Source organism: Nycticebus coucang, chromosome 3 (assembly GCF_027406575.1).
Source record: "Nycticebus coucang isolate mNycCou1 chromosome 3, mNycCou1.pri, whole genome shotgun sequence".
In the NCBI taxonomy this organism is placed as follows: domain Eukaryota; kingdom Metazoa; phylum Chordata; class Mammalia; order Primates; family Lorisidae; genus Nycticebus; species Nycticebus coucang.
Window position 1 is genome coordinate 120,881,823 of NC_069782.1, and position 18,524 is coordinate 120,900,346.

The 18,524-nt window shown below is 32.8% G+C and overlaps 1 protein-coding gene across 1 annotated transcript in view; it reads left to right on the top strand.

The window, feature by feature from the left end:
• Nucleotides 1–18,524, top strand: part of HECTD2 (HECT domain E3 ubiquitin protein ligase 2) — a 98,749-nt gene that overhangs the window by 69,453 nt on the left and 10,772 nt on the right. The window contains exons 8-18 of the mRNA XM_053585821.1: nt 531–640; nt 2,040–2,188; nt 2,789–2,912; nt 5,520–5,616; nt 8,900–9,007; nt 9,868–10,000; nt 10,954–11,042; nt 15,014–15,172; nt 16,273–16,347; nt 17,053–17,140; nt 17,225–17,331. Of these exons, the coding sequence (XP_053441796.1) occupies nt 531–640; nt 2,040–2,188; nt 2,789–2,912; nt 5,520–5,616; nt 8,900–9,007; nt 9,868–10,000; nt 10,954–11,042; nt 15,014–15,172; nt 16,273–16,347; nt 17,053–17,140; nt 17,225–17,331 (1,239 nt within the window). The remainder of the gene's footprint in view (nt 1–530; nt 641–2,039; nt 2,189–2,788; nt 2,913–5,519; nt 5,617–8,899; nt 9,008–9,867; nt 10,001–10,953; nt 11,043–15,013; nt 15,173–16,272; nt 16,348–17,052; nt 17,141–17,224; nt 17,332–18,524) is intronic.

Below are 18,524 nucleotides of genomic sequence, written 5' to 3' on the forward strand. Positions count from 1 at the left end.
GAGAATCACGGAAGCCCAAGAGTTAGAGGTTGCTGTGAGCCGTGTGACGCCACGGCACTCTACCCGAGGGCGGTACAGTGAGACTCTGTCTCTACAAAAAAAAAAAAAAAGAAAGAAAGATAGTATCATTCCCACTTTACAAATGAGGAAATTGAGACCCAAACTATAAGGATTGTGTCTGAGAACACACAGCTAGTAAATAACAGAATTAGCCCTAGACCCTGTTGTGTCTTAACCCCAAAGCCCATACGCTTTCCACAGCACAAGTGAAAGTCTCTGTTAAATAATAAATAGATTATTGTTGGGTTTTTTTTTTGGCTGGGGCTGGGCTTGAACCTGCCACCTCTGACACATGGGGCCGGCGCCCTACTCCTTTGAGCCACAGGCATCTCCCTCAGATTATTGTTTTAAAGTATTTTATATTTGCAAATTTAGTGTCCTGAATTTACCCCTTAACTTGTTAAGCTTAATATCTTTCCTTTCTCATGTTAACAAAATTTTAACACAATTATCTTTAATATCTTTTTCAGAATCCTCAGTTTAATAACACATCTACGTATGTCATCTATGCTCACTTGCTACGACAGACAGCTACCTTAGTGGAAGCTGACCATCATTTCCTAGCTCACTGGTTTAAAAAGTAAATCATTTTATGATATTACGAAGTTTTGTAGTCTCACAGTTTTAATTTTGATACTAATTTTACAATAAAATATATTTAAGTATTTTCAAATCTTTAGAAATGGTGCTTATAATTCACAAAGCTTCAAAAGCCAATTTAAAAATATATAAATAATTAAACATCCAGTTTTAATATAAGTAACCCTGTTGCTTGTATAACCCTTTTGCTTGAGTTGAGAACTTTTAGTGCTTTCACATTTTATAGAGCCCATTCTTACCTTTAGTTTTTCATATTCCTCAAAGATAATGACTGGATTTACTCAGACATTACTATCTTCACATACACCTTTTTATTTCCTTTCTGTATATCAATAAATTTCACCATTATTTACATGGTACTTCTCACTAAAAACATCATTGTGAAAAAGAGATTAGCCATCAGTTATCAAGTTGTAAAAATACAATCCATTTTTTCCACAGAACTATACTTTCATTAACAATAACTTTTCTCCATGATTGATAAAAGCAAAAAAAGGAAAATTTTTTCAAAATAAATTTTAAATAGTTGATTTTCATTGTCCATGGTTTTTAGAAAGTTGCCACAAATACTGAATTAGTGACTACTGAATCATTGCTTGTAGGAGAAATATCAGATTAGGTTCCTGCAAGCCTCTGATCACATTTTTGTCAACCAATCAATACATAACCTTGCTTTAGGAGTGTTTCTTTTTAAAGACACTTTAATATAAGTTGTTGATTCATTAACATTGAACTCATGAGTTATAGCAGCATGATAACACATAGCTAAACAAAGCTCTGACACACACATGACAGCTTCATGCACTTAGGAACATTGGATAGAAACTTAGCACTGCACTTGAGGGTCATTTTGATACAGCAAAATCGCCAACAAAAAGCCCAAAAATATGAAAAATGTGAAACTAAATAGACTGTAGAAAGGATGCTCATTTGCAGTATGAGAGTTTAAAGCAAGGCAGAGCATCACCTTGCTCAGCCTTAGCTGGGAATGTGCATGTCAGGAGACTCCAATTTTTCACTAATCTTTGCATGTCCACAGATAACCATGAAAGCACAAGTATTGATTTGGGGAGTTACAATTAAATTTTAACAAGGTGAATTTGCAAATACAGTATATGTGAATAATGATTGATTATTGAAAGCCTTGAAAATTAAATGCTTGGTACTAACTTAATAGTCATTTTGGTATTTCCTATTTAATTAAGAAACAGTAGTCAAGGTAAGATTTTCTATTTTTTCAGATGTTTGGTAGTTTAAGAAATAGAATTTGAGGAAATAGTCTCAATTTTATGTGTAGGATATACTTTGATATCTAATAAGTATATCCCCAAAATAGAAAATGTGAATTTTGATTGGAATTATTTCAAAATCTTTACCAGATTATCCCAGAAGAGGTTCAAACAATTGGTAGAGAGATTGCTGCAGTTTATTTCTTTACGCCTGTTTCCTGCAAAGCCTGAAGAATTTCCACCTATAGCAAAGTGTTCCTGGTGGATACCATCAGCTTCTAAAGTGTTGGCTTTACTTAGTAGGTTTTTATTCTATCATTCTTACTTTTCTTTTATTATAAATTAGGGACATTCTTTAAGGATCTCAAAGTACTATAGAGCAAATCTTACATTTTAAACCATTCCTTTGAAGGAAAGAGTTGTAATTTATTTTTTACTTTGCTAATGGATTTCACAATTAATTTATAAGCACAAACAAAATGTTATGCCTTTTACTGAGTAGTATTCTGTGTTATGGCTATTAAGTGCATATATGATCTGCTAAGTAGTAGTTCCTGAGAAAATAGGAATTTCCACTAATTACTGAGGGCCCCTAGGAGAGAACACACTGAGGGGAAAGTACTATAGAGCAAATCTTACATTTTAAACCATTCCTTTGAAGGAAAGAGTTGTAATTTATCTATCTGCATACTTCCTTTAAAACCACTGTAATCTTCCCCATAGAGGATGACTGCATTTTGACCACAGTTTTAAAATTACCCTTTTTATTTGGAACTACAGTTGTTTGAAATAGGAGTTTCTAGGTCAAGGCTATCTGATGGACATTAAAATAATGTTTTCATTATATTAAATCATGTGCATGTTGGAAAAGATCATTATGTTGGAATTTATCTTCACAGATACTGCGAACAATTTGGTTCACCCTCCCCTTATTCCTTATACTGATTTCTATAATTCTACATTGGATCACATTGATCTCATGGAAGAATATCACACTTGGCAGAGCTTTGGAAACTCTCACAGGTATGACCAAAAGCTCCATTCATTATTCACCTAAATGAAATACTATTCTAAATAGTGACCAGATTTTAAGTTTATATGTATAAATACGGTCTACACATACCTTTACATATAAAATTATAGATATAGCTTATCTATCAAGCCTTGAAATGTCATTTGTTAAAGCATTTTCTTTTCTGGTTTCAGTTTGGTTAATAGTATCTTTTCAAGGGAGAGGTTCTATCTCAGATCTGTGCCTTATTTATTTCTTGTTATTCTGTGTGCAATCTTTCAGCACAGGAGCCAACAAACGTTTGCTGTAAAGGACTATATGGTAAATATTTTTTGCTCTGTGAGCTATTCAGATTCTGTTTTGCTTTTTAGCACAAAAGCAGCTTTAAACGGGATCATCCATGTCCCAAATAACTTTATTTACAAATACAGATAGAAGGCCATATTTGTTCCAGGGGCCATAGTTTGCTGGTACCCAGTCTCATACTTTGGTCACACACATTATGTACTCATACACACACATTCACTCCTTTTCTTCTTTATTCTGTAGAAAAAGTGGTTGTCTATTACATATAGTATAAACAAATAGCTATTATAGAGAACAGACTTCACCACAGATTATTTATTATAGTAATATAATGATTTTCAAAATACTTGACCAGTTCTTTAATTCACTTCACTTTATACCTATACTTCTAATTTGGATTAAATTAGCAAGACTATCCCAAACATAATTTATTCCCAGGCCAGGAGATATTCAGGAAATTGCATTTATTCTGAAGGAGACTGAGTAAGAGATACAGTGAATTTAAGTAACCTTAAAACCCAGATTACTTCACAAATTGGTTGGGTTTTCCAAGGACCTCTCTATCAGAATTAGCCTAAAACATAGAACATACACGTCTCAGTTTGCATCTGGACACTCAGGACTGAACAAGAATTGAAGTTCTGGGGCTCTGGTCAGTCTGATGGATATTTTCTTGACAAAATTTATTTTACAAAGATACTTTTTTCTCTCATTTTAATATTATTGGATTGTAGATACAACCACAAAACAAATACAAAAAATATTGTGCATATTTCAGTGACAATATCTTTTAATGCAGAGCCTTCTCTAACCACTGTGCCACAGCACTATTGTAGCAAGTATGAGTTACATCAGAGTTAACCTAGGGGGCTAAACCTAGGGGGTGACCTGGAACTCTGGGGCAAGTCACCTCTGGCCATGAGCATCCTTACCTGTTTAATTCAGTGTCCCATACACATAGTTATTTTTCTTGTGCCATAACAAGGGAGAAGTTGAGAAGCACTGTTTTAACATACATAATAAAACCAGTGTATATCCTACTAAGTTAATGTCATTTCTTTTATTTAAAAAAAGTTTTTTTGTTTTTTTTTTAAGACAGTCTCACTCCGTCATTCTGTCATAGCTTACAGCAACCTTAAACTCCTGGGCTCAGAGATCCTTTTGTCTCACCTTCCCGAGTAGCTGGGACTACAGGTGTGCACAACTATGCCCAGCTAGTTTTTCTATTTTTAGTAGATGGGGGTGTCCCTCTTGCTCAGGCTGGTCTTGAACTCCTGAGCTCAAGCAATCCACCGGCCCACCTTAGCCTCCCAGAGTGTTAGGATTATGGGCATGAGCCACCCCACCTAGCCAAAATTTTTTTTTTACTACTTCCAAATTTTTAATTAGCACTAGTGTTTCAAAATTATATACTCGTTCTGAAGAGCCACTACTGTTTATTAACAATTTTGTCCCAGAGTGAAAGCTATCTTATTTTCATTTCAACTATCTTTTTCCCTCATAATGCCATCATTGAACCCAGTAGTTACAGATGGACCACCTGATCTGATACTCAGATCATTCCCACCTGTAACTGACAGATTTATTGCATTCACTTCTGACAGCAATCTAACTCCTGACGTGCCATTGCTGCCATGCTCATTCTTTCTAAATGCATTTCTCTCTGTATAGTTTGTGGCTTTCTTACATAGTGTAGAATGTACTGACCAGAAGAGGTTATTTTCATAACCTTTGATCATAATGTTCACTTTACAAATACACACTGTTTCATATTAAACATCACTAAATATAGTACTAATAGAAACATATTTTTCTTAAATTTTATTTTATTGGTCGTAAATTTATTTCTTTGTTTTTTATGCACTGAGTTATTACTAGATTTCTGCGTTTTTGAAGCTCACATATCAGAAATAGCCATATAATAATGTATCCTTATATTAATTTGACTATATGGATTTTCTATCCTAATACTTCTTCATTAGCACTTCTGCCTTCTGGTTCTGGTGTTAGCCATGTTTTTCATAGGTGACAATATCCAGGTGACTGTATATGTTGAAATTATTTGTATAAATAGAGTATGTGATTAGCACACATTTCGTAACATTAAATGTAGCTTCGCACATCTAGTAATGGATACATTCTTCCCTGGGTTGTGGGAATTAAAGGGAATGATGTACATAAAATCATCTTATAAGTGTTAAAACACAATAAGAAGTAATGTTTTATATTAGTAGAAGCAATACCTTAGATTTCCTTAGTATAATTTTGCTAAATACACCATTTTGCTTTTTCTGTTTTCACTTGTTGAGCAGGTTCTCCTTCTGTCAGTACCCATTCGTTATTTCTATAGCTGCAAAAAAAATCATTATTCAGAGAGACTCAGAGCAACAGATGATAAGCATCGCACGGGTAAGCCAGCTATCAAAACATAATTATGCTGACTATTATCAATGTAGTAAATAATTTAATAGATAAATCAAATGTCTTGTAATTGTTCTAGCATAATCAGGAAATGGTAAAAGTAAAATTCACATTACATTTCCCGCAAAAGTGCTTAAACCTGTTTACAGTATGAGAGACAAGATACTTCTCATTGTATTATAAATATAGCAGGAAGAATAAATGCTTCACACAGATCCAAATTACTGGGAGTTTGTTGGACCTCATTTTGTAAATACCACACAACAACTCCAGGTTACCAGCAAAGTGTCAGTGAACTGAGAAATTGTCCAAAGATTGGTGAAAGATGTTTCATTGATTCTTAGGAAACCAAAGTGCATGAAGGCCCATAGAAATGGGACTAGCAGTCAGGCTGACTCTACACAAATTGTAGAGCAAGGTAAAGTTTATCTCTGAGCCTGTCCTTATAACTCCCTACCACTTATGTTTCAGCACAACCTAGTAAATGTATGTACTTTATATAATAGATACCAGATTCAGTGAACTTTTTTAAATTAGAGCTCTAAACTATACATTTAAATGCTCATGTAGTTCAAGCACTTCTGAAACATGATTGGTTCAAAACTTTAAAAGTTAGAGGAGGGCGACGCCTGTGGCTCTAAAGAGTAGGGCGCCGGCCCCATATGCCGGAGGTGGCGGGTTCAAACCTGGCCGGCCCAAAACTGCAAAAAAAAAAAAAAAAACCCAAAAAAATTAGAGGAAAATTTGGCCATGGTCTTCATAACATAAAAAGGAAAACATTGAGTAAAAAGGAATGATTTCTATGTCTTGTCCAAGAATGAATCCTAAAGCATAAATTATAATACTTCAGAATACTGTAAAAAATAGAAATCATTTATTCTTCAGTAATTCAGTTCCTGGAAGGTGAGGTGAGTATTTCTTTCTATCACAAAGAAAGACAAAAGATTTTAGTAACTGGTGACATCCCAAAATCAACATATACTGATTATAGGGTATTAGAAGAAATTTTATTGCCTACGCTTACCCAGGCAATTCCAAAACCACACTGCACCCCTGAAGAATAAATATTTAGCACCAGCATTGTTATTAGTTAGTCTTGACTAGATACTAGCTCAAAGATTCATCTAGATGACATTTTGACATTTCTATTAATTGTATTTGTACAATGTTATGTACCTTTTAGTACTTTTTTATCTTGGACTATGATTTTATATATTTGCATGAAAAAATCTAAAGAGCTAGATGTTTGTTTAAATTTTTCTGAGCAGTTTTCTGTGTCACTGACACTGAAGATGTTGTACTCTTTTGTGGAATTTTTCTTCACTTAAAAGGAAGAGAGTGGCGGATGTAGACTCCAACACAGGCTGATTCTTCCACAGAGCATGAAAGCAAATGAGTCAAGATTGAATAGTCAAGTGGCGTTATCAGTTTGTGTTAGAGTTTCTCAACATTTTAACTTGTAAACTGCCATACCATTTAGAATTAATAACTTGTGCCTTTTTTGACACAAGGACAGTCTTGTGGGTAGTCAGTGTAAGAAAGAACTTATGTGGTACAATCTAAAGTTGCAAAAGAAGTTTCCTAACCTAAAAATAACTAAATCAAACTGTTTAGAATTCTGTCATTTTTTAGTTATTTTTTTATTTGGAACATTTCCTAGTAAATATGAATTCTTGATAAGAGGAGTAGCCACTGAGCTTGTCTGTAATTAGTATCCAAGTATTAATTTGGTTAGTAACTATCCCCAGTGTGATAGCACCCCAGGAGTCAGATTGGAAACGGGAGATAGGAAAGAGTAGGGGAAAAGGTCCACAACACAGGAAACTATGCTAGGAATATACGTTTCTTTTGTAAGGGAGAACACAGAAAATCAAAAGGCTGTTAAAAGCATTTAGTATTGAATATTGGAGAAATAGAGAAGGTTCTGAATTAAAATGTTTTGTTATAGTAATCTCTAAAATCATATAATCTTATATGGATTTAGGGTATTAAAATTGTATTAAGCAAATTATATTTATTTTAAATCTCTGAAATGTTCACCTTTAATCTGTGCAATAGTTTTTATTGTTACCTGAAAAATAGTCTGATAAGGATTTAGATAAATACACAAGCATGTAAATGGTCGTAAAGTATCTATATCTATTTACGTCGTTTATATATTCCTTATAGATACTTTAAAATATGTAATTTTTTACATACTCAGTGCTTATATTATGAGCAAACACAACAAATAGATTTTTTAAATCACCCATATCTCCATCACTAAAGCATAATTATTATTAACATTTTAGTAAATTTTCTTATTATATTTTTTCTATGTTATCTTTAAAATATAAGAATTGAAACAGTATTGTACACACAGTTTTGTTCCCTGATTTCTTCAGTTGTGACTCCTTTGTACTATTTACAGCCTTCTTATGACCATTTTTTAGTAGCTGTATTGTATTTCATTAGCTAGCTATGTATTCAGGGTATTTCTAAAGTTTTGTTTCATAGATAATACTGTGATGAATACTTCACTGTATGAAATATTTTCTGTATTAGAATTCTTAGAAGTAGAATTATTAAGTCAAAGGATAGAAATGCTGTTAAGGCTTTTCTTTTTTTTTTTTTTTTGTTAAGGCTTTTCATACATGTTAACAATTTACTTTCTAACAGCAGACTAATTGTGTTTTTAGAGAAAATACAATCAGGGGTGTCCCACCTTTGGCCCATGGGCCCGATGCAGATTTTGTGAAGAATCTTTTCCTTATCTGTGGTGATGGATATCAAAAAAAATTATGCATAGACTGTTTTTGCTCATCAGCTTTTGTTAGTGTTTGTGTATTTAATACATAGCCTAAGATAACTTTCTTTTCCAGTGTGGCACAGAGAAGCCAAAAGGTTGGACACTCCTGAAACCTTAAGCCTAGGTATATCATCTAGAGTATTTACCTTGTTTTAAATATTCCTATTTTGTGTTTGTATTTATTAAACAGAAAATTTTGCTATATAACAAATCAGACACTTGAGAACTGTAATACTACATTCTTTACTATACATGGTGAATTATTTTCTGTCTTCCAATTTGGACCCCCTTGGTTATTACTATTACGAAGTTAAAAATAAGCCATTTTCACAAATAAAAATATGTATAATTGATTTTATGAAATTGTTTAAATAAGAGATGTTATGGACAAGAATTAAGCAATTTTTACCAAAGTGTTTAAATGTTTTAAATGAAATTAAAGTTTAAGTAAAAGTGAAAATGTTTACTTTCTTATTTAATTAGCAAAGTCTGGTGGATAAAGTATCTCGAAGACAGAGACCTGATATGAATATGTTATTTCTAAATATGAAAGTAAGGCGGACACATCTGGTTAGCGATTCACTTGATGAGGTATAATTTATTCCCAAAATGATTGATTAAAACTTTAAATAAATTCTACAATATGATTTGTTATTAAAATTTTAGTAAGCTGTTTTTTATTTCTCTATGCCATAAGTGAGCTTCTTTATATTTTGATATTATAATTAAAATCAGTTCCGTAGTCATAATTAGGTCTTTCATTCATTTCTTATATTTTATCAGTGGTTTGTTGTTAATTCCCCGTAAAAGAATTGATGTAGAACACTTAAATGAGTAATTCATGTTTCTTAGCATGTAACTTCGATTCTAGACCCACCTTTATTACTACTTAAGTGTGTAGTAAGTTATTTTAACTTCTCCAGGCCTCAGATAACTTATCCATGAAATTAGAGGTCTGTCCTGCAGGGTATATTGGGCCTACTCAGTTTCAAACATATTTTGACTGCTTGTTCATGTATAGAGCTTCCTGCATGTACAGTGTTTCAGATGGATCTTCATATGGCTTTTAGAAGATAATGGCTGATTTAGCTATGTGATTTTTAAGGTTAGTGTTGAAGGAAAATTTTTTAAAATGCAATGAATTATTGTATATTTTGTCTGCTAAATTAAAATTTTGGAGGCAATATGATACCAGGAGACAGTAACCACGGGCAAGGTAGTACCTGACCTCTCTGTTTCCCAATCTACAAAACAAACATAGTAAATACCTAACTGACAGAGTGTCTAGCAAATTTCTTGGGTGGATGGGTGGGTGGATGGATGGATGGGTGGTGGTTTGTGACCTTGTAAGTAAGATAAAAAGACTGAGCAACACATTCCCCAGAATTTAAAACATTAATTCCTTTTTCACTGCTCTTTATTCTCCTTTCCTATATAATGCCTTCAAATAGTTAACCCGGAAAAGAGCAGATTTGAAAAAGAAGTTGAAAGTTACATTTGTAGGAGAAGCTGGTTTGGATATGGGTGGCTTAACTAAAGAATGGTTCCTTCTTCTAATTCGCCAAATTTTTCATCCAGATTATGGTGAGTATTTAACTTTTATGAAAAATGTTTCCCCATAATTGTTAGAATCAAGTACTTCCCCTTATTTTTGAGCTCTATGATTTTACAGGATTTTTGTCAACCATAAATGTTGAATAACTGTTTAAGGACTATTATTTGAATTTTAAAAACTATTTTACCAATCAATGATTGAAGTGTTAATTATTTTGGTGAAAATCCTAACTGAAATGTATCAAGACTGAAAGTTAAGCATTTGTGAGGAAACATCCAGATCTTTTCTGAATAAATGTATGAAAATTGCCATTGAAAAAAGGAACATTCGAAATTAAAAAATAAAACTACAGTGTGCTTTATAGTAGAATTTGAAGCTTTTGTCATTAAATAATGAGTAATTTTAATGATAAGAATTTATGAAATAATTTTTAAGAAAAAATAAGCCTTCAGAATTTAAATTTGACTTTATTTAAAGAAACCACCTACATAATTCTGTTTTTCTGTATTTACATATGGGTATTTAAAATTTTTATATATGTGTGCGTCTGTATATTCATGTGTGTGTGTATATATATATCTATATAATGTTTCTGATAATGGGAAATTGAGATAAGGATAAATTGAAATCCCCAAGTAATTCTCAGAATTAATTTTGATCACAACAGATAAACTATAGTTTTTATCAAGTTTGATTAGTTTAGTTTCTATCTTTTTACCCCATTTCTTCTACCTTTGGTTCAGGATACCAATGAGCCAAATGTTCTCTCTATATATGTAATATATATTTATATTTGCTGAGATTTACAAATATATGGTCCCTTAAAAATTCTGTGAAATTTTTAACATGAAAGATGGTTTGTAACAAAACTGTTGCTAAAATGATTTGCTTCTAATAGATGTCATGTACATTTTTACACTTTGATTTTTTTTAAAAATCAGTCATTTTAATAATAAAATTATGTGGGTTTTTTTTTTTTCAGGCATGTTTACATATCACAAGGATTCACACTGCCATTGGTTTAGCAGCTTTAAATGTGATAACTATTCTGAATTCCGATTGGTTGGAATTGTATCCTTTAAACTTTCCACTAGGAGGTGCTAAGAGACCAGAAATTTCAGAAGATTTTATCTGTATTTAAGAAAATTATCACTTTTAATTATCTGATTTATCCAAATTAAACATTTTTGTCAAATTTAATAATATATTTTCAGTACTCTATTACATATAATATCACAGGTGCGTTATATCAGTCGTTTAATAAATAAAAGGAATGACTGAGTTTCGATATTTTTTGGAAATCTTATCTCAAAATAAAAATGGTTATTCCTACTTTACATTTAATCAAAGTTACCAGAAATTAAGGCATTTTTTAAAAATCAAGGTATTTTTCATTTATAGTAAAGTATTTTTCTGTTCTTTGGCTTTGTGCTTATTTCACTCAATTTATCAAATTGAAATTGGGGAAATAACATGCCCCAAAATCCTGAAACATGAAGAAGGTACTCATAAAAATTGAAAATAAATGGAATGAGAAGATTTAAAACATATAGAACTATTTTATAGTGTTTTCTAAGTGTTATAAATCCATTTGCCATCCTCTGATCCCTATCAGGTGTGTTGTGAAGGGCATTCCTATGTTGGGTGAGAGATTGTGCAAGAAAATACCTTCTATGTCAGCTTCTTAAATTCTTAAGAAATATAATTGTAGAAGAAAGGAAGATTAACTAAATGAGTAGTCAGTAGAGATGAACAGGTTTAAAGAGGAAGGGAAAATTCCACCTGTAAGACGCTTACTGTCTAAATGGACAGATGACCACCAATGCAAAGTCATCTGTTCTCAGAGTCTCTTGACCTTACCACATTAAGTGCTAGGGAATTCAGAGAAGAAAAAGATGCAATATATTTATTCCAGAGAAAGTAGAAATTTAAGAAGTACAAATTACATTTGATTAACACAGGGATAGAGAGATTGGGACATTACAGGCTGAATTGTGCTGGACTTGTTACGGAGAAATGAGCACATTGAGAGTTACGGAAGATACCATCAAAAACAATTGAGAGCCATCTTATGGAGGGCTTTAAATGTCTGTCTTTGTGACATTTGTTGTAATAAATTCTGAGGAATGTATGTGGAAGTTGAGAGACTGGGTGAAAGAAAAGATAATAGGGAAAAAACTATACATTGAGATAGTAAACTTAATTGAAATTTTGATTATATTGTCATGTCTAAAGGTCCAAAGGCTAAACTCCACAATATAGAAAAACGCTTTAGTCTCAGTGCCCATAGCATGATGATTATGGCGCTAGCCACATACACCAAGGGTGGTGGGTTCCAGCCTGGCCTGGGCCTGCTAAACAACAATGACAACTTCAACCAAAAAAAAAAAAAAAAGGCCAGGTGTTGTGGCAGATGCCTATGGTCCCAGCTACTCAGGAGGCTGAGGCAAGAGAATCTCTTGAGACCAAGAGTTTGAGGTTGCTGTGAGCTGTGACGCAATGGTACTCTACTGAGGGCAACATAGTGAGACTCTGCTCAAAAAAAAAAAAGAACACTTTAACAATTCTTAAAGTCCTAGTTTCTGTTTTGTTATCTGCAGTATTTGTTGAGTGTTTCAACTTCAATGAATGCCCCAGTGATTGGTGCTTCTCAATATACTATGACCTATTTAAATTTCCTGATATATATGTTTGTCATGCTTTATATTCTTATATTACAGTTTAGATATGGGTGATATTTTAACTCTGTAATATTTGTAACAAAATGTTATATCTTTTTTAGTTATCACATTTTTAAAGTGGTACTGTGTTTAAAATTATGAACTTGCTAATTATTTATTTTGTAATAGACATTAGTTTCTATTCAGTCATTAACCTAAAGAGCATATTAAACATATTTACATATTATATATGTCAAGTTAAACAAATATAAAAATTATAACTGCTACTATCTCATTATTTATATTGATTACACATACACATATAAAATCCTATAGAAATCAAAATTGATGCCCTAAAAAGCAAACTATATATGTGGTATATAGGAAAAATATGAGATAATAGTGGACTGTGGTCATGTAAGGAGTTGAGAACTGAAAATTTAGAAGTAACAGGCATGATCATTGAGAAAATATAGTTGATTGCATACATATATCTCCAGTTTTAAAATTTTAGGACCAAAGACGGGTTGTTCTAGTACAGTGGTTCTCAACCTGTGCGTCACGACCCACAAGAACTATATTAAAGGGTCGCGGCATTGGGAAGGTTGAGAACCACTATTCTAGTAGTTCTGACAATATTGGGTTTCTAATACAATTATTTTTAAGTATGAGAAGGCCTTGAAGTTTACAAGAAATGTTGTAGTAAAACCTACAATAATTCTTGTAAAATGTTTTGCAGATTACTTGAAGAACCATGATGTAATAATGTTTTAAAAGTAAAATTACCAAAAGGGGCATTGGAACTAAGAGTAGGGGCAATAATACAGTATAGTTCAAGGTTTTCAAACTCTGCTCCAAATACCACATCAGTGGCTCCACCAGAAAATTTACCCCATCCCCAATCCTGCTTCATTGAGCAGGTCAATACAGTGTGAAATGAAATATTGTGTTTCTGTATGTGGGTATTCCCTATAACAAATCCTGTGAGCCTATTTTCTCATCTGTAAAAAACCTACTTTCAGGATTATAATATTTAAATATTTTTATAAAAAATTCTTAAAACTTGTCACCGTAATAATCACAAGTGGTAACTAGAATAGTATTGTAGTTATCATTATTTTAATTGTATATTAGAATATATCTTCAGTGTCTGTTCCTTTGAACACACTGTTCAGTCTAGTTTACATGCTTTACCTATAAAATAGCATATCTGTCTTTTAAGTTATTATCAGCCTTCCTTCTGCCTTAGCAAATTGAAATATTGGCAGTCTTCCAATTTTTTTAAAAATTACTTTTAGTAATTTACCCCTCCATATGTTTGGATTGCCTCTTGAGCCTATACAATGAATTACTTCCTTAATAACTTTATTTAATAATTGACAGTTGAAATATGGGGAAATTTAATCTAAAGCCTCTCTTTCAGCAAATGGATGTTATATTCTGCCATATAACTGATAAAAACGGGCAAAATGGGGTGGCGCCTGTGGCTCAGTCGGTAGGGCGCCGGCCCCATATGCCGAGGGTGACGGGTTCAAACCCAGCCCCGGCCAAACTGCAACCAAAAAATAGCCGAGTGTTGTGGCAGGCACCTGTAGTCCCAGCTACTCGGGAGGCTGAGGCAGGAGAATCGCTTAAGCCCAGGAGTTGGAGGTTGCTGTGAGCTGTGTGAGGCCACGGCACTCTACCGAGGGCCATAAAGTGAGACTCTGTCTCTACAAAAAAAAATAAAAATAAAAATAAAAAAATAAAAAAAAACGGGCAAAATGTATAAATATAACTAACATCTGTAGCTTATCAACTTTTCAACACTTAAATAAATGCCAAGTAAAAGCCTTTTAACTTTTTTTTGTAGGAAGTTACTTATCAGCTTATCAAAAGCGTATGCATGTTCATTCAATTATTCTATACATTTATTCAGTTTAGCTCTTTATTTCATATAGTTTATATTTAATTTTAAATTAACTAAAATGACTGTCTCCAAAACCAGTGATGTATTCTGTACTGAGTTCTATAGATAAAACAGTTATTGCTGCTTATAAAATCACCAACTCCTTTATTTATAGTTAGAAAATATTTTTTATATGTTAAATAATTTACAGAAATGTTATAAGTTGCTATCTATCTTTAGATAAATTTTTCTAGGGAAATTATTAAGTACTATCAACTGAACCATTCCTTTTTACACGACTTTTGGAAATCAACACATTATTTTATGTAAAATAAAGGAAAAATAAATGAAATAGAAGAAAGAAAGTATGTGAGACCAATGAGAAAGTCAGTGTTACATCTGAAAGAAGTGTGTGAGAAATAGACTGATGTATAATTCAAAACTCACTTGTTGTCATGGATTTTATGTTAATGCTTAACATTTAGTATGCATAGCTTATGGGACTAGCTGTTTATAACAGCATCACCTTGGATATCCGTTTCCCTCCTTGCTGTTACAAGAAATTATTGAGCCCTCCCATCGTTCCTAGTGATCAAAATATACCAGTAGGCATCTGCAGTGTTACCATTGACGACTTATGTCAAATTATGCCTGTAAGTATAAACTTACAAAATGTATCTTTGATGCTAAATCATCTTTCTTCTACCTGCATAGTCTCTGTCCTTCTAATGCTGTTCTTTCTTTTAAGTGTGACTTCTCTCTACCTTTATAACTCCTCTCCTTTTTTATCTAGCTTTGTCATTCCTGAGAGAGACATGTCACCCCCTTTCCAGCATTCCTAAGCTCTTACAGCACAGTCTAACAGACTTTGAAGTCAGAGAGGCAGGGATTTGAATCCAGAGTCTTCTACTTAGCTCTGTGAACTTGGATAAGTTATTTAATCTTTCTGATCTCAAGTTTTTTAATGTGAACAATGGGATAGTTTTTATTAACAATTAAAACCAATGATGACATATCAAGTCTATACTTGCCTAGATTTATATGAAATTTCCTAGTGTTAATGAAATAGAAAACTTATTATGTAAAGTATTTAAAATCATTCTAACTATGCTATTATTTGTCTTTTCTCTAAATTAAAATAAAACTTCAACTTTTTCATAAAACTTGAAAATTTTTGGAAATATTAGGTTAGTTTTTTTTATTTTTAAATTCTTATTCATAGATAACATAGGTTATAATATAGTGTAAAAAAATATTTCTTCCAGTGTTCTCAAATTTTTCTTGGGAAGGGAGAGCACTTTAACTGAAATATAGAAACCACTTAACAGGTATGAACTGTGTGTTTTATGTTTAAAAGATGAATCATAAAACATTAGCATATTTTTCTAAGAATATAAATTGAAAGTGGGAAGTCTTTCTTAAACTCATGTGGCAGATAATGAATTATGATGAAAACTACATTAGAGACTTAGCTTGCTGCCTAAGAATAGACCCCCAGAGTTATGCCTCTGTGGTTTGAACTGGATAGTTTCCTCTTTTGTGACCTATAATGAATTTTTCCAAGCCTCTGGATAACAGAATTCATTAACCATTTTATGCCCTGGAAAATACATCTCAACTACAACCTTTATTTTGAAATTTGAGTTTATCTACTCTTTATCTCACATATAAGTGAACTATCGTAGATCTGTTTAACTATTTTAGAAAAATGTTATTTGATTTTAAAAGGCATATAATAATTTTCTTTTTATAGGAGTTGGCCCATGGATTAACTGAGCTTTTATCATACGAAGGCAATGTTGAAGAAGATTTCTATTCAACATTCCAGGTACTTTTAGGGGCAAATAGATGTCTGCTAACCATATATTTCATACATGAAAAATGCCATTTGCCATTAAACACCCACTGTTAGAAAAGATGTATGAGTATTAATCAACGTATACCAGTCCTTGACTTAGAAGGATCTTAACTTGATAAAGTAGAAATGGTGAAGCAGACACATTTATATCAGCAGTCAATGAATCTGCTTACAGAAATTCACCAAGGGTAAAGGTACTCTGTTAGGCAATTACATGTTCCCTTGACTCAGTTACTTTCTCAGAGCTTTTTAGTTTCTAAAAATAAGCCTCTCTTATAGCTTCAACCCTGGAAGTTAGGAGTAGAAACTAATGGGTCAGACCAAAACTCTCATTTCCACTCCTCTTAATAGTGGGGAGATAAAAATTATAGTGATCCACATAGCTCCAAAGATCTGAGTATTATTATTAAATATCTTGATGGCCACCCAGGTTTTGTATATGGCATTCAAGTGTTTAACTGTTGAACAGATGGTTAAGTTAAGGCACTATTTTACCCTGTAATGCTTTTATGACCCCTCATTCTTAATTCAAATGTCCTAAGAGCTTTGTCTTTCTACAGTTTTTTGAAGGGAGAGGAAAAATCCTTTTCTTTTTAAATTTTACAAACCTGTTCACTGAATCCTGTTGTTATATACTCCATACCAATATGTATGTGTGATGGCATCTCCCATCAGGTTTTTCAGGAAGAATTTGGAATCATTAAGTCCTATAATTTGAAGCCAGGTGGTGATAAAATTCCAGTTACCAATCAAAATAGGAAAGGTAAGTTAATACCATTTTTAATTAAAATGAATTCGTATTTATCATTTACTTTTACTATTTAACACACATAAAATTGCTTTTCAGAATACGTACAGCTTTATATTGACTTCCTTCTCAACAAATCCATCTATAAGCAGTTCTCTGCATTTTATTATGGATTTCATAGTGTGTGTGCTTCAAATGCCCTAATGGTGAGTTTAAAACTTTAAATTGAGTTTTCAATTAGGTTTTATAATACTATTAGGTCATGAAATCTGAAATGTCCAGTTTTGAATTAAAAGTCTATTATTTCTCAAACAAGAAGCGGTACAATTAACAAAGAACGCACCTAAACTGTCAACACTGTTTTGCCATGTTAGCAATAGTTTATGACAACAGTGAGGAAGCCTGCAGAGTGAGTGGTGATGAAATCACAAAGTGTTTTCCATAGCTTGTTGAGAATTTAGTATTTTTCCTTGCAAGAAGTGGTCCAAAGCTTGGAAGAAGTGGTAGTTGGGTGGTACAAGGTCTGGTAAAATCAGTGGGTGACAGTTTCCAAGTCCAGCTTCTATAGATTAAGCAGCGTTGTTTGTGTGACATGTGGTCAAGTGTTATCTTGCTAGAGGATTGGTCTGTCTCTGTTTACCAACATCAGGGGCTTATTGGTGAACATCTTCATCATGTTGGCCAGTTGGTTGCAGTAGATAGCCACCGTAATCACTTGACCACATTTCATAATACTGTAGGGGATAATACTAATGCTGGACCACCAAGCAGACAACATTCACTTTTTTTTTTTTTTTTTTTGATGACTATTCAGTTTTGGACTATGTTTCAGAATTTCATCTTTATCCAACCATTGTGCCTAACACTTGTGATTGTCAAAAAGAATCTATTTTCATCATATATAACAGTACGGTGTAGAAATGGTTTGCCTTTATGTCATGATAGCAAGGAAGGGCAAGCTTTGAGAAGCTTTCTGACACTCGTTGAATTAATGCAGAACCCATCTATTCAGCCTCTTTACCTTGCTGATTTGTTTCAAATGGTCCAATGCTGTTGGACTAGTAATGTCAAACCTTGCTGCTGATTCACGTGCGGGTTGAGATGGATCTGCTTCCATTTCACCTTTCAGCTCATCATTATCCACCTTGATCTCAGGTCACCCACATCGCTCATTTTCAAGATTAAATCACCAGAACAGAATGTCTCAAACCATTAACATACTGTGCATTCATTATGCACATCTTTCCCACTTCATTAATATTTCAAGCTACCCACCCTGCCTTGGTGCCACAATGGAACTCATATTCAAAAATAACATGAATGTTTGACTTATCCATGGTTTCACAAAAATTGCTCTAAAAACTTTTTTGAAAGATAATTACAAGCCAAACGTACGTTA